The sequence below is a fragment of the Meleagris gallopavo genome, chromosome 8 (assembly GCF_905368555.1).
Source record: "Meleagris gallopavo chromosome 8, MGAL_WU_HG_1.1, whole genome shotgun sequence".
NCBI classification, from domain to species: domain Eukaryota; kingdom Metazoa; phylum Chordata; class Aves; order Galliformes; family Phasianidae; genus Meleagris; species Meleagris gallopavo.
In genome coordinates, this window is record NC_139411.1 from 27,689,186 (window position 1) to 27,706,461 (window position 17,276).

General features: G+C 34.1%; 1 protein-coding gene across 7 annotated transcripts in view; it reads left to right on the plus strand.

The window, feature by feature from the left end:
* The window catches only part of ATRNL1 (attractin like 1), a 435,859-nt gene that overhangs the window by 209,116 nt on the left and 209,467 nt on the right, over nt 1-17,276 (plus strand). For all 7 annotated transcript variants that reach the window (XR_014884915.1, XR_014884914.1, XM_085230235.1 and 4 more), the window contains exon 25: nt 2,237-2,298. Coding sequence is in view for 5 of the 7 variants with exons in the window: in XM_085230235.1 (XP_085086361.1) it covers nt 2,237-2,298 (62 nt within the window). In the remaining 2 variants the exon portion in view is untranslated. The remainder of the gene's footprint in view (nt 1-2,236; nt 2,299-17,276) is intronic.

Below are 17,276 nucleotides of genomic sequence, written 5' to 3' on the forward strand. Positions count from 1 at the left end.
GTGAAGATGACATGAAGTATCTAGAGCAGGGGAAAAAGTTCTACTCCTTCAGATACTAACCTTTGGAGCCTGGAAAAATCCCCGTGTTCAAAAGTTTTTCCTATTTTAGCAGACACATTCTATACATCATTATCTAAAGTAAAGTGTATTTCCTATGTCATGTATGTAGCTGAAGATTTATAAAAATTTAGAAATAGCACATGGTGAAATGTTGTTTGTAATACATCCCTGTATATAGTGCTCTCTGAAATAGTCATCCAGTTAAAAATTGAGGCAGAAATATTGATAGAGAAAACATATAGTAATATTTCTAAAGTTAAAATGGCAAGATGAGGCTTGGAGATAAAAGCTGGATTCTTTTCTTAAGCCAGCTGGGTAACTAGAAGAGTTAGACAAACATTCAGATACACAAGTCCTTCATGTCTGATACAGAAGCTCTAGACTTCAAAGTTAATCCAAGTTGAAAGCAATTGCTCAGAGTTAAATTATAGAGAATTTTTCATAAAATAGTTGCTGTAGTTCTTACTTCTTGGTACTGATTCTCACAACTTCACAGAATGAACCATGAGACTAGGATACAAGAAGTCTTGGATTAGAAGTACCAGTTTTAGGCATGTAATAATTTCCTTGCATATGCTCGTCTTTTCATGTTTCACTGGTTATAAACTCTCCATCCCTCTCTTTCTTTCATGAATTCCCTACCTTATCAACTCCTCCTTCTCTCTTATCCATCCCTTCTGCTCCACCCAAGAAAACAGTGCACTGTGTGATCTAACATACATATTTAATTAAACTGAGCAATCTTCCTAACTGCTACTTTGCTTTCAAGTCACCTGTACTGGGCTGCTAAAAGAACTTGCATACTCAAGAACTTGACTCATTATTATCTTGTAAAAAATGTATCAATGCCTATGGCTTTGCCTTATTATGCATAGATCCTCATAGCTGGAGCTTCATTACAATTAGAAGGTCCTGAACTACCCAGGAAAAATTCTTTTCTCCTTGCAAATTCCTTAAGGTTGAAATTCTCTAATCATAAGACAGCTTTTATTTTTAATGGAACTATATTGCTGTAATAATTCTCTTAACATAGAAGGAAAGAAGGAAAAGAAGAAAGTTCAGAAAATGTCTAGGGTTGGTTGTTTTTTGTTTGGTTTGGTTTGTTTTTTTTTGAACCATTTGTTTCAATTTACACTTGAACACAACCTCTGAACACAACCAAATCTATTTGCTCTGTTGCTGGCCTAAAGTTCTGTCATTTACTGCTAAGAAAGTTCACAGGCAGTGAAAGGGAATCCAAATAATTTGGTATGATTGTTAGTCATAATCAGATCTCAAATGCATGAAGACTTCTAAAAAACCACGTATGACCAGGCCAGGAATAGAGTTAGATCACTTTGTGCAATTCAAAATAGAAAGTTCTGTATAGTGTCAGTTTGGTACTTACATATTACGAAATGTAGAACAACTCAGGGACTTACGGATATTTGCAGATATACCTTCAATATTAAGTACTGTCCTTAACATCAGTGATAAGTAATTATAATTACAATTATGGGCTCTATTCCCTACAAGTGTGGGTGTGTGGCTGTGTGTGTGTGCTGTCTTAGAAATAATTATTAAATCTTCATAAGAAATTACGGTGAAGGGCTGAACTAATGCATGTCCATGCGAGGTTGTAGAAATGTTGCCAAAAGAATATTTGTCGCTTTGTCTTAAATTCGCTTTGAAATATTTTGCTTTATTATGCATCAGATTAATCTGTTTTTCTTTTAAAATTAGCATTCATTTTTAAGTTGTGCAATTAAAATATATTTTAAATGTATTAATTTTTTAGCAAAAATGACTTTTTTCATTTCTAAAAACACGTTTCAGTATTTTAATTAGAATGGAAAATGGTGATAGTTGAAAAATAGTTAATTATCAAGAAGATGATTTACATCAATGTGATTTATTAGTACTTTCCATGTTGTTTTCAATTTTTATAACAAGTAAGAGTTACATGGGTGATTTCTATTAACATTACTTCAATAGAAAGACTATATTTCATTGTGCATATTTTGATTCTGACAAAGACATGGGAGTTAGTTACTCATCTCACTTTATGGTGAATGCAGGTGTGTGCACACCAAACTGCAATTATACTTGAAACTGATCATCCGTGGAGCCATAAAGCCCCAGCCTAAAAAGAAAACGGCTCTGAAAATGTTGTAATTTACTTCTATTTTATTTGCAGATTGCCTTCTCACAGCACAATACCATCATGGATCTGGTGCAGTTCTTTGTCACCTTCTTCAGGTAAATTGCTTTTCTGTTTTTTGATTGAAATTGTGCTGATTCTGTTCCATCAAACAAATACCTTTCCAAGCTCTTTAATCTTAAGAAATACCTGAAAGGAAGCCTTTAAGCTGGGTTCACTAATTTGCAGTGATGGAGAATCAGGGGCACGAAACTGCATGTGCAGGGAGCTTTTCGCTTTGTTCAGAGGCTCATTGGTGCAGTGTTCACACTTACACATCTGGCTGATCTTTATGCAGTACTTCATATCACAGTGATTAAGTGAAGCCAGCTTTACTTGACTCTAGTAATGTGTGTGCATGATTTTTTGTGACCTGTTTTACTGAATTATTAAAAATGTTTCTGTTCAATGTTTTGTGAAAGTTATGTTTTAATAAAAGACCCAAATCGCTGTTAATGCTTTCGAGTTAGAGGTGAATTGTGAAAGTCACTAAGTGATACAGAAGCTTTAGTGGCAGCAGTGCAGGAATTGGCTTCATCTGCAGCTGAGCAGCTATTCTAGGATCTGAGGAAAACTCAGCTGAAACTTCGTATAAGTTCAGTTGTCTTATAAAATGTCACAAAGCTAATATACACGGGTTACTTACAGTTCTTTGAAATCTTGCTATGAATGCATTCCTCAGTAATGACAATGTGTATGTAAAATGCAGAGGCTGACGAACCACTGTGTTCATCAGACTTTCTGTATCTTGAGATTGCTACACGTTTATTTGACAAGTTCACAGAACTGCTCTTCTTCCTGTTTTCATAACCATGCTTTGAGGAACTGTACTCAAGCAAACAGTTAAATGCTGTGAACAAGCAGACTTCTATTAATGGCTGTCACCTGGAGGGGGGCAGAAACAAGCAGACCCTGATATATTCTGCATCCAATATGTTGGTTAATGGAGGGCACTTCAACAGGCATTCCATTCCTCTTCTTCCACTGCAAATGGAGCATTACAACGCTGGTTGCTTGAAGGCCAGTCTAGCAGTATTTCATTTTGTTTCTGGGGAATAAAGATCCAGAAGGAGGTGATATTCATGTGAACCTGTTACCCAGTACTGAGAGAAAGGGTGTCCTAGCTGGCTGCTAAGGTAACATTGCCTTTGATTCAGCTCAGTCTAATTAAACAAGGCTTTCAGCTTACGCTCAGCTCAAGAAGAGTGTCTTGCAGCTGTTTTCAGTATAGCATTAGCAATCAACCTTAGGAATTGAGTTGCTGAAATACTTAAGGGTTGAAAGGTGGTAAGAGTATTCATCTATGAGCACTGAAACAGATCTGTGTGCTCTTTATTTTTATGGATTATTTAAAAGGAGATAATAAGGAAAGTCCTTCTTTGACTTCGTTTCTATGTGTATAAGTGTGTCTTCAGGTGTCTTCAGATCCAGACACAAAGCTTGTGATGCTGAAGTGTGTTCTGGTGCCTTTAGATGCAGGCAACATGTCTATGAGCATAGAAGCTCTCCTATATATCCAAGAAAAAAACTAGAAATAAAAAGAAAAGCATGTGTCAGAGTCACACTATGCAAAGCAGATCTGGGAAAGAATTGAAAATTTCTAAGGAGCTTGAGTTGCTGCAAACTGGTGCCATAATGACATAAAAAGTTAGTAGCACTGTGTTCCTAAGTTAACTAACTCTGCCTGGAGATGAGCCTGGGCATGCAATTTGGCTAATTGGCTCTTTCCTGTACTTCGTGCATGTTTATTTGATTGTTTTTTGTTTGTCTGTAGTTTGTTTTCTTCTGCAGTTAGAATGAAAGATTTCCATTGTAAACATCACTGCATTTTCCAGTAGATTTTAAACTGGATGTTCTTTCCCCAGGAACAGTCTTCTTTCCCCAGTCTTAACTAACTGCAGAACATTTATGATAGAAACATTTAGCAAGGACTAGTAATTAGCAGTGAATTGTTTTTCGTTGTTGTTACTTGTTTACTTGTTTGTTTTCACACTAATGGATAGAGTTACACCAAGGGAAGCTATAACATGAACTCTCCAAAGTGGTTTACAGTGGTCAAGCCTTCATATTAAAATTTTGCTTCAACAGTTTGCAGCCTAGAGATACTATGTATGTATACATACATTATATGCATATAAATGCATTATGCATATATATGTATATGTTTTTTTAATTGGATAGTTAAATGTATTATGTTAAAATATTGACAGATTATGGTGGTAATATTAATACTTACAACATATTGAGCAGGATTGTTGAAACAGCAAATGATTGTGTGTAAACACAGTTCTAATGTGCTTGATTAAAAAAAAAAAAAATAAGCTTTAAAAATCCTCAATTAACAAACGTTTAGCAAGGACCTTCTTCCATTTATTATTATTTTGTATTTCTGAGCACATAACGCTATTCACATTGGCTGCCTAGCTAAACCAGGAAGGAGGTTTATGTGATAATGATGTTCTTTTTAACAATCGTTCATAAGTATAGCTTAAAACTCTTCCTTTATAAGGTGAATGTTCCAGAGTAAAAGATGAAATATGCATTTTATTCCTTCAGTCAGAAACATCAAAATAAGGAGATTTTTTAGAATTTTCAATATGTATCAACAATTTTAAAAGTATTATTCTCTAAAGAATTTATTTTAAACTAAAAGTGGGAAAGGAAATCAATTTAATTTTTCTTTTTATATTGGGATGTATCATTGTACCTACTGGCTTAGTGACCTCTTCTCTAAAAGCAGAATTGCAATCAGATATCTAAGAGCAGTACATTCCTAATAGGACTACAGAGACTGTAGCATCTGTGTTGCTTTAGTCAATGCTTTTTAGCTTATGCCTTGAAGAATTTAAGCTGTTGCACCAGTTGAGAAGTGAGGTTTTTTTCCACCTGCTTTGAAGCAGTAAAAATCTTATTAGAAAATTTCACAGGCAGTGCGTGTGAATGATTTCCCTTCTCATACTGAACAAATTCCATCCCAACTGTTGTAGAAAGTCCATTCAAATATTACCTTGAAAAATAAACATTCAATAACCTAAAATCTGTCATTTCCAAATAAATTATGATGGAGTTTTCAATGTTTGCAAATCTTTAAGTCTTTAGATTTTAAAACTTTAGATATTCAAAGTATCTTTAATTCTGAAAACATAATTTTGTCTTTAATTTCTTCGTGCATGTAAAATTTATAATGGCCAATATTTGTTAATTTTAATTATATATTTTTTCTCAGTTAATTCAGAATTGAAAGCCAAGAAATTCCTGAGTTCTAAAGCTGCTCTCAGTAAGATTATAATTAAAATTTTAAAACACTGCTCATCCATTTCTTGGAAACTTTTTTGTATCAAGAATCTGAAGCAGAAGTGTTGTAAAAAAAATATCTTTCTCTCATAATCCTGCAAGTTATTGATACAGATCAAGTTTAGTTATTCATATTGTTGTGATAGGCAATGATATTCATCTGCTACAGTCATAACTATTTTCGTATGACATATTTCAAATACAAAATATCAACCACTAATTAATTAATCAGGCTTTTCTCTGTGTATGCATCTTCTTTATGCTCTCAGAATGGTTCCTTCCTTTGTCTCTGATTCACCTTGTGGGGTGGAGCTGCCAGCTGATACCCACATGTTAGTTGTATTCAGATTATGCCTCTTTACTATTATAGATTACTAAATTTATGTTTTATAATCAGTGGAGTGTTATTAAGAAATATGGAACCAACATTTTCTTGTGTGTTCATTAGATGTTCTGTGAAAGCCATGGCCAAATCAGGTGTGTGCTGTTGACAAATCTTTCTGTGCATGTTAGAAATGACAGAAAGCAATATTCAAAATATGCCTAGAACTTACTGCAGGAGGAAGGCATGGGTTTATAGGATAGGATGAAGTAGAGATACAGCTGTAACTGAAGAGCCAGATATATCATGCGCTTCTGTATTACGGTTGGTAACAACAACCCAAAGCAGTTCTTTCAATCAGATTTCATTCAGCTGGACTGGATGGATGCAGTAAAACTGATTATGTAAGATGTCCTGAGAGCTTCAATAACCAAATGGGCCATTCTTGGTGATAATTTGCAACAAGTGGATTCCTTCTTTTTACTAGCATGCTGTAGTGAGTTGTGGATTTGTTTTAATTAAAGTAAGGATGATAAATTCATTCTGGATATACCATTTAGTTTTGTGAGGTTGTCGTGAAAACGAAGTGCAGTTTGTAAGGATCAGATCCACCGTGGCTGAATTCTCAGAAAATGCAGAAGTCTGCAATCAGAATTAGAATATCTTCTGGTAACATGAAAATCAAGTTATCCTAGCAAAAAAATTGGGGCTAGAATAAAATTGATTTTTACTTAGTGATGAATTAAACAGTTTTTACCTACTTAGAAACAAAGAGTCTTACTTCCACTGGGACGAACATGTCTGTACTGCAGTGGCCAATTTGTGTTTGTGTTGAAAATATTTGATTTTGAACTGTAGAATGCAGCTCTATTTTGTGTTCTATGCATCACCAGGAAGCTTTGTTATCACTGTAGAGTTATTTGATGCATTCATATTTCCTGAGAAAGCAGCCTCTTGTTATTAGCCCGCAGGCAGAGGAGATTCCCCAGTACCACTGGACTGGTTGCTCGACAAAACAACAGATGAGTTCTTTAGTTCCCCAGTGAATAGAACTGTTTTTCATTATTTTGTTCTTATTTTTCTTTCTTTGTTCATCATCCTTTTCAGTCAGTTGGAAGTGCATTTCAGTATGCCACAGCTTGCAGTATTTTTATTTTAGCATATTGTGTTCCTCAAAGTAGAAAATATTTGCTCAGCTTTAAATCTGGAGGTGGCCTATGCACCTTCTTGATATATAGCAGATTTGAGGTTTGCCTTCCTTCAACTACGTGCACATAAAATATCCTTTTTCTGACCTGATGTATACGTCAAGCACAGCGCAGGTTCGCTGTTTGCTGTACCTGGTGAAGTGCTGAATCCCAAGTTCTGCTCAGTTAATAGTATCTAGAAATATGTTCTGTAATTGATTAGCTGCAGAAGGAATCAAGAATAGATTTGAAATTCTACCTTTTGTGGGTTGCATTTTCTCCTTTGACTGAATGAAATATTAAGTGTTGATCACAGTTGAATTTGATGAAGGGTATAAAAAAAGTATTTCTAGGATGGAACAGATAGACATAGATGTATAAAGTTATTAGATGCTTCATATATGACATTCCATATCTCATATGATATATTCATTTTTATTCCCTTGCTGTATGATCTTGAATTTAGTTGCAACACCATATTAGCATCCAAATAAGGTTTGAGTGATGGTAACAGGAATTGAAAGATTTATTTATTTGTTCCTAAAAAAATAATAAAAGAAAATGTTAATCCTAAATAGCACTGCTCATTTTGTATAGCGCTGAAGTCTTGCAGTCCAAAAAAACCACTTTTGCTATTATAAAATCTAAATGGAAACAAAGCTGCCACTTCCATAGTAGTGTTCACACCAGAGGTCTCTAAAGATAGCACCTAAAAGTTACATCCCAAGACACATGCAGAAAGTGTATGTTCTGTTTTGATGCCTCAGCCAAGTGTTCACCCATTGCATTACATTTTTGTCTAGTTGTAGTCTGTGAGTGACATTATTGAAGGCTTTCTTGAAATCTGGAAAGATTACATGAACTGGCTTCACTTGGTCAACTAGGTGGTCAAATAATGGATCCCTTGGGAAAATCTATGATTCTAAGTAATTAAAGAAAATGGAAAATAAAAAGTAGAATTTTTCTTTAAGGAATAATGTCATTATCCACTTCTCAAGCACTATGCCAGTCTGTCTTTGCAAATGCAGTCAGTATGACATGCTGTTAAATGAGTGACATTGAAAAAATGAGTGATCTGCTTATGGCAGTGGAGGAGTACTGGGGCTCCTTGTGTTCAGTTCTACTAAAACACAGAGAGAAAAGATAGCACTAGGCTGCATGTAATAGTGTCGTTTACATAGTTCTTAAAATATTAAATCTAATTATTATTTTTAAAGGAGAAATTTGAATTCAAAAGGCATTTATGCAACAGGCCTCTTAAATGGAATATTAATAAGAATACCCCAGTGAAATTTCCGCGTAGAAAATGAAGCATTTGGTGTGGAAGATTTTGTTATAAAAATAAATAAGAGCGCGAGTGTATATTTGGGAGTTGGGCTGTGTGTTAAAGAGATGCAAGATTATGGCAGTTACACTGTGGACTCCAAAAACTGCACTAAACTATTGGAAGAACATTAGAATTGCATTAAGAAGCAGTTGTATCATTTGTTTATGTATTAAAACTGGGATTTAGTCTATGTATGGCTTAATTATGTTCTTTATAATAGTTGTCTTCCTATGCTTTTTCAGGCTGATTTTTTTTTTTTTTTTTTAAATGGTATTTTAGGAAAACACTGCAGTTTCAAAGTTATTTTCCTTCTCTTATATATCTTGAGTCATTTCAACTGAACTTCGGAATATCAGATCCAAGGACACTAGGGTTTTGAGTTCTTAATAAATTGCAACTAGAAGAACAATTCTTTAGTCTAGAAATCAGAGAATCCTTATGAATGTCTTCAGAAAAACTTTTTTATAATGGGGATTTTAATAGGGAGAGTTTCGAGACTTCTTTACACTTACAGGTTCAAATATATTTGCTTCTTTGGATAAAGGAAATAGAAATAGCATATAATGAAGGGAAAAGTAATTCAGCAAAGTCTTAAACATCTTAATTATATTTGATTCTAGTAAGCTAAACAATGCTGTCGTTAAACAACCATGACTTGGTGGCTCTCTAAATATGTATTTCTATGATTTAATATCAAAATATAACGGCCAGACAGGGGAAACAGCATAGAGGAGGAAAAGAATGAAGGGAAAGAATTAAAGATGGTATTGAAACAGTGTGAGTCTTTTGATCTGTAAGGCTGCTGAAATGTGGCTTTAGTCTGCAGTACTTCCCCAAATTCACTAGTAGGCCATAATTAGAATGAGATGGAGTTTCTTTCCTTAACTTAAAAACGTAGATAATTATTATAAACTAGCAAAATCAAAAGCTGAAGTGAAAACTCATCTATTTTTAAGTTGAAATAATCTATTTCATTTCTTATTCTTTGTGAGAGTTACTGCAGAAAATATTAAATTTGGTATTTCATAATGTGTCTGGAAGTTTAATGGCAATAGATTTTTTTTTTTTTTTCCCATTTTTGATCTTTTTTTCTGTGTGTGTGTGTGTATATATGTACATATACATACATACACGCATAACAGCACTTTTTGGAAAAAAAATATGGAGTATTTTACCCTTGAAGGGCAAGCTCATAAATTTATGTGAAATATGGAAGTCTTTTCCGTGAGTAAAAGAAACATAATCACACATTATGGATGTGATGTTCTATTTATTCTATGGAGATTAATTTCAGTTCATGTTAGATTAAACCTCTTTAATTATAAATCTTCTTTATTTCTGCTTCAAAGAGGTGAAAGGAGGAACTGCTGAGAGTTGAACTTCACATCTAAAACTTTATTGCATAATTTATTACAGTCCATTTAAATTGTTTGCTTCTGTTTGATATTGTATTGGCAGAATGAAATGTGGATGTTAGTCTTCTAAATAGCATCCTGATGTACACTATAGCTGTTTTCCCTTTTTAGTTGTAAATAAAGGCTGTTCACATAATTGAGCATGCATTCATACTTTATTACAGTAGCTTCTAGTATGGCCTCTGGTATGTTTAATATGAAAAGACAGTTTTGTGTGTGTGTGTATAGATTTAAAAATCATTTATGAATGTAGAAAAAAATACTATATCTATGTAGATTGCTCCAAAAATAATGCCTCTATATATCTACTTGTAAACTACCACAGATACAAAGAGCACAGTAACACTATTCGATAGAGCAAATTCTCAGATACAAAACCCTGTTTTTCAACATAGTCACCAACCATTAGTTATATGTTTTAACCAGCAGTGAACAAGAGCCTGCACACCAAACTCATAAACATCCGCATGCCCATCTAGAATGTGGTTTATCTTTCACAACACCATCACCACTGCTGAAATGCACCACTCACCCATCACAGTTCTCATATCCACTGATTGCTCTCCACAAATATTCAGGAAGTGTTGATGAATGTCAGTGGGTGCCATTTTATTCCACTTGAAGCAATTAGTTGACACATTTTTACTTCATCCATGCTTCCATGTCACAGTCTATTTTGTCAGACTGCCCCTCTGCTGCTGTGTGTCACATGGTAACAAAATGCGATAGGATATTGGTGGAAGGTTCAACTTTTACCACCATACCACCAGCACCACCTCTGACATCGTGGGCCAACATAATAAAATAGGAGTCATTACTTTTGGAGAAGCCATCATACAATATGTATGTGTGTACTTATACTTGGCTAACTATTTAATAATTATTTCAATAAATAAATTGAAAAAAAAATCTAAATACTTAATTTTACTATAAATAACAAATACCCTTCACAGATGCATTTCGTTTTTCCTTACCTTCAATAAGAATTTTGACATTTTGCTGCAATGCAAATTTCTGCTTTGTTGGGTTGTGCTCGTGCCTGGGAAGATGAAGGATTGTTTTTCTACACTCCATATGTACTAATAACCAATTGATAGAAGGATGCAGTAGCTGTTCTTACTAATTAAGTAATACGTATTATAGCAGTGTTTCATTGATGTTGCTTACTTTAACTAATGTATAAGTTATCCAAAAAGCAGCAGATGCCATAGGTATTTCAAGTTCTTCTTGTCAGTTATGTATTCTGTACTTAAAGTGCAAGTTTTACTTTATTGTTTTACTTAATTTTGTTCTTTCTTAGTAAATGAATTTTGGTTACATTTTCAGCATTCTGTTTAAATGCACTTCTCTAGGTGTTTCTTATAGTATGCTTTTACAGTATGCTGCTCTTCAGGCTTTAAGGCTCATTTCTTTCATGGATTTCTTTAAACTCTTATCAAGTATTTTAAAGGTTTTATGGCACAGCATGCATTGGTCCTAAGGAGCTGCTCTTGGTAGTTACTTTGCAGAAAGAGTATACAGATTTTTCAATTGCTAATTTTTTCAATTAAGTAGTTTTGTGTATGTTAAGGAGCAGTGGTTACAGCTGACTTAGTATGCATAAGCCTTTTTTAAACCGTGAGGTAAGGTATCTCCTCTGTACCCTTGTAATGTTTGTCAGCTTTCATTTAAAATATTGGTCAGTAATTTTATGAACTCACTGTGCAGATGCTGTTGCTGGTAATCAACCATGACACAGTAAAACAAATATAATATGGGTCTCCTTTAACATGCATCTTTACCAAAGCTAATATTCTGCCTGGAGTGACCAGCTTAGCAGAAGGCCATATGTGTTTCTTTTTAAGTGTTACTCTTTTTTTATGAAGTTGGTAGTTGTGGTTGTGTGAGATATGAATTTTAGAGGCAACTTAATGTGACTTTCATGAGATGCTTCAGGTTAAGACTTATATATGGAAATGTATGGGTTTTCAGGGTTGCAACCAAAAATAGCATTTTAAGCACTGTCATTTGGATAAGAAGAATTATCCATGTAATTAGCTTTAAATGAACTTGAAAGGTGTTGCTTAACTGGCATGAATTCCACTGAGAGACAAATAAATAAATACAAATTTGCATTTAAATGACATTTGGTAATACTTGAAGTTTTACATACCATATTATATCATTTGCTTCATATCCAGATGTTTCTTTCACTTCCCAGTTCAGAAAGCGAAAACTAAGGGCTTAAATCTTTTGCATAGCTTTGGGATTAGAGAGGTCACAGTTGATTTAAGTTTTCCTCAGTTTCTTCTGTTTAATGGAGAAAGTGCAAGGGAAAAGTTGGAGTTCTAGAACTGTTGCTGTATTAAAACAACAGGAGCAGGAAAGTCTGGTTAGAAACGGGATATAGATCCAGCTGACAGAAGAGGAAACATTCCTGCCATATTGCTGTATGTACAACAACAAAATGTGTCTAGATGAAGAGGGAATGATCATGCAGCTATTAGCTGATCAGTTGCTGAAAATGGGCAGAGGTGGATGGATCTGCTGGTGCTAGTTGCTTCTCATAGGTACTCTCACAAGCAACAAAAGTCAGAGGAGAAATCTCTTAAATCCACCCAAATGGTAGCGGTGTCTTAGGAGGCAGTATATTTCATTGCTTGTTGCAGTCAGAGATCTTAGACCAGGAATGGAGTTCTGTTGTGCCTTGGCTCCACGGGGTCTATATTTCTTTCACAGGATCACAGAATGGCCAGGGACCTCAACGATCATGAATCTCCAACTCCCATGCCACAGTTGGCTGAAAGTTACATGTGCTATTGCATCAGCAGTTAAGGCTCCTTTCCTTCTCAGTCCTCATAAACGTTTTGATTTGGAACTGTGACACTTCACTCCCAGAAAAATTTAGAATTGCTAATCATTGAAATATTGCTATTTCTAACCGTGTTTGTAAAACTCTATGATTCAGAGCAATTTAATTGTTCAAAAAATTTATCCTGCTCTCATACATATCAGACTCTTAATATCATGTTTACAGTATTTCTTGCTTCAGACAATCCTGTTGAAATCTTTGAAGTGCTTGTCATGTGTATATTAGTTAACACAAGTAAGGATGGCTGAACCTAACACATCATAATCATAAACACAATGTTCTTGTCAAGTACAATGAGAGAAATCAATTGCTGTGACAATAATTACTATTCAAATTCATGGTTTTAGAAAAATAATTGTTCAATTATGTTTATTTTAGAACAACGATTGCTTCATAACATCAATTAAAACGGGCTCTATTTGCCAATAAAAAGATAGTAAATAATACTTCAGAAATACAGCATCTGTGATCTCTTAGGAAACTTCTGCAATATTAATTTTAAAACATTAACTTACAAGACTTTTTCTGTGCATTAATCTACTTTAAAAAGCTTTCTGTTATTAGATTATTATTTTTTAAAGAATAGTACTATTTTTCATTCATATTTAAAACTACCATAGTTGGGATGAATGAAAAGCTTTAATACTATGTAGGGCACACTGCTAAGAATAATGTTACAGTGTGAAATGTACATTTTTTTGCTTTTAGCAAAAAGAGACATGAGTTTTGTGCATCTATAGGAATATTTAACTGTTGTCTCAGCTCAGCAAAGTCCAAGTAACATAGCAATAGTTGCCTTAATGACCCATCTCCTATTTTTTGAAAATAAGATTTAGGAGTAGTTCTTAAAATAAGTGTAACTGTACACATATAGACATTCAGTGAGACTACCATACACCTAAATAACTTTATGAATGGAATAATTAGTTGCTTATATCTCTATTAATAAGCAGGGTGGACAAACAGGTCATCTGTTGAATAAAATAAAATGATTGGCATTAAGGAACTGATGTCCATACTGGACACATCTTATTTTTCGGCTAGCTCTAGTTTAGCTCTGTGAACCTGACATCTTCCATTTCATTACATCTTGAGCTCCAAGACTGCTTGCTGTTACACTCCAAAGCCCAACATCGGTGATAATGAGGGGGCCTATTCAAAAGCCTGCTCCTAATCCACACTAAACCACTGCGCTGCACAAAGTAGGATCCCAGCCAAGTTTTAATTTTAATACAATTAAAATTATATTAGGTTTAAGGTAAAGATTTTTTAAACCATTTCCTTTCATCCAATACTCAACTGCTATGCAAATTGGTGGCCTAAATAAAATCATGGAAACGACAATTATTCATGCATAGAAGTTTACATATATTTTTTGGACATTTTCATTTTCTTTTGCATGTTAGACAAAAGGAGAATGAGAAAAGAAATAGCAAAGGATGGAGCATTTTGTTTTGTTCTGTTTATCTTCCACTTACAATATTGGCTCTAAAAATATTTGTATTCAATTCATGACATAATTCTTCTTACAGCACTGCAAAAGTGAGTAAACGATCTTCCCCTCTATTTATCCCAGTAATTTGGATTTGTTAAAAAGATGATCTACATGTTTCATTTTAATTTGCAGATTCCAAGCAGCAACACATCTCCTAATACCCTTCACAGTCTGTGCTAGCGACTAATCTTATTGGTTTTTTTTTACTCCCTGAGAAAAGCTGTTTCTCATTCACTGAAAACACTACCATCTCACTCCTCAGCCTCTGGAATGAACGAAACACATCTAAAAGTGATTAAGTTTAAATTTTTTACTCTGTACATCGCTAAAGTGGTTGTGCAGATGGTAATTATTCCATGCTATTTTCCCTTTTTGTGTTCAAATAAATCAATCTCCCTTTGCAGGAAGATCATCTGTTTAGCTTAGACCCTGCTGCTAGACCATGTTGTTCTATTGCAGACCTTCTTTGGTCACTTTCCTCTACTGTGTCAAATATAAAATACTTGTATTCAGTGCATCCTTTTCAATTTACCATTCATTAATTGTTTATTGTATCCTAGCTAATGCTATGATAATAACTTCTGACCAGCCTGTAACATAAGTCATAGTGGCAAACTATTTGTTTTCAAGCATCATTTTTTAGCATTTCCTTATTTGGTTCTATATTGTTTCAAGCTATGTCACTACTTTCTGGTTGTTCATTCCTCTGTTTTAAAGACAACAGAATTGGGTTGCTGCAGCTTTGAGTGTGTATTCACGTGATAACTATTTTCTTGAGTAGATTTACATTCATCAGTGCAAGTAGTCATTCACTCCATCTGTACTCAAGGACAATAATTCATAACCAATCTGTATTGCAGAGGCATTTATCTATTTATTATTTTCATTGTGACAATTATGATACAGAAAATAACTCAGTGCCAGAATCTAATTCAAATTGTTCTGCTTCCAGCTAGTGTTTTTACTATGCATTTCTGCGCTAGATGAATGAGACCCTTAGTATTTACTCCCCATGGAAACTCATGCACTCCGTAGGCTAGTCACCCATAGGTCTTTTTAAAAATTGAAATGATTTAGCTTATTAATGAGCTATCAGTAAAAGATTTCCTCAACTTTTGAATATTTCTTGATTATTTTATGTATTCTTTTCATGTTGTCAAACTCTTTTAAAAGAATGTGAAAAATGGAATTTTTGTAGGCAGAATTTCAATAAGTAACATCATATATGTTTTGGGAATATCCTGTGTAGTGATACATTCATCTCCAAAGTGCTGCTTAATACTGTTCCTCTGGTTATCTAAGGTTGTTTTACTTTTTTTTTGTTGTTTTTTTTTTGTTGTTGTTGTTTTTGTTTTAGCATTTAAGCAGCTCATTCACACTAATTTGTGAATTTTGTTGGGAATTGCTTCAGTCCAAGGAGAACATGTTTACTTACTCCTAAACAGGGCCCAGAACCGTTGTCTTCACAAATACATGTTAGCAGTGATTGTGCATCTTGATGAAAAAGGTGCAGTTGATCAATTGGTACTGGCACATTGTGATTTTCTTGTCCTCAATACTATTAAATTTTCTTATCAGTCTTTGTCATGAGTAGACATCTCAGAGCTGTAGGTATCTCTCTCATCAAAACTGACTGGGTCTGATACTCTGAACCTCGCAAATCCTTTTAGAAACATCTTTTTGTGATATTGACCACATTCTGACAACATTTGAGATGTCAGCTGGTAAATTTTTAATTCAGTTATTTTGTGTTACACTGATGTCAGTTTTGCCATAATATTGTGCTAACAGTGGGTAAAAGCATATTTCTATTAGTATACTATATTCAAACAGACTGTACTCTTTTCTACATGCTTACTTCAAATTAGTAGTTTTTGAGATGAAGATGGTTGCTTTTGGTGGTCTTCAAGATACAGACATGCCATAGATTTATGCAGTGACATTGCAGTGTTTTCTGTCTTGTTCTTTTTTCCTTTTTTCCTTTTCTGATCTCACTTAACATCCTATTTGCTGTTTTGACCGTCACTAAGCATTTGCTGATATGTTCAAATAACTATTTGCGATGATTTCAAGGCCATTTTCTTGAGTGGTAATTGCTAATTTAGAACCTATCGCATACCTATAATGTAGCTAGATTTATTTATTTTTTTTTCCCTTCAGTTCATTGGCACTGAATTTCTTATTCTGTTGCCAAGTCACTCAATATTGCAAGATGCTTTGCAGTCAAGTTTAATTTTTTTTTGCTTTAATTTTATTGCTTTAAATAAAAAAAAGACTTATCTCCACACAGCCTGATACAAGGTTAGTTTGAGAAAACCTATTTTCCCTTTCTTCTCTTCATTAACTAGAAGTTTGATTCTTTTTACTGATTTATAGCAGAAAAAAATATTGAAAACAGGAAAAGATTGCACATGAGGTTAAGTAAATATCAGACACTATCACCACTGTAATTTTCAAATTATTTGTATTACTTGTGTCTTTGAAATGCTTGCTTCTGATTTTACACACAAAGTAAAAGATGTTTTGGCTGATGTCAGTAAAGTTAGATGTGTGACCCAGCTTTCTCAGAGTACAGAGTGAAGCAGGAAGTTTTGAGACTGAAGTTTTGACTGAAGTTGAAGACAAGAACTTCTGTGTTGCTTTTTCCCCCTCCAAATTAAGAGAAGCTTTCAAGAAATTAGTTATTTAAAAAAAAAAAAATCTTGGGAAAGAGATCCAATTCCTGGGGATGAAGCAGCCAGACAGTGCAAGGCTTTCTTAGTTTCTTCTGTCCAGTTCACCATCCTTTTCAATTTCCACAAGCTTTGAGTTCATCATTCTAAACAGCTGCTGCTATTTCTCTTATTTATTTCTGTGTTATAGAAAAGCTTGAGATGGCTTACCCTTACTGCATGTTCAGCATGCTAATTTATAGCAAAATATCAGTACTCTGCTTGCTGTTGCTCCTAATCCTGTTGCATTTACTAGCTAGATTGTACAGTATAGAGTAGGAAAGATTATTTGTAAGTAGCTGTTGATGTAAGCTTAAAAAGTTTTGTTGCAAAAGTGTATTATTCTAGGGGTCAATGAGATGTCTTTGTTCTGATTATTCCTGGGCAGGCTGTACAAATTCATGGTTAACCTGTGCTTACTTTCAAAAAAGACTG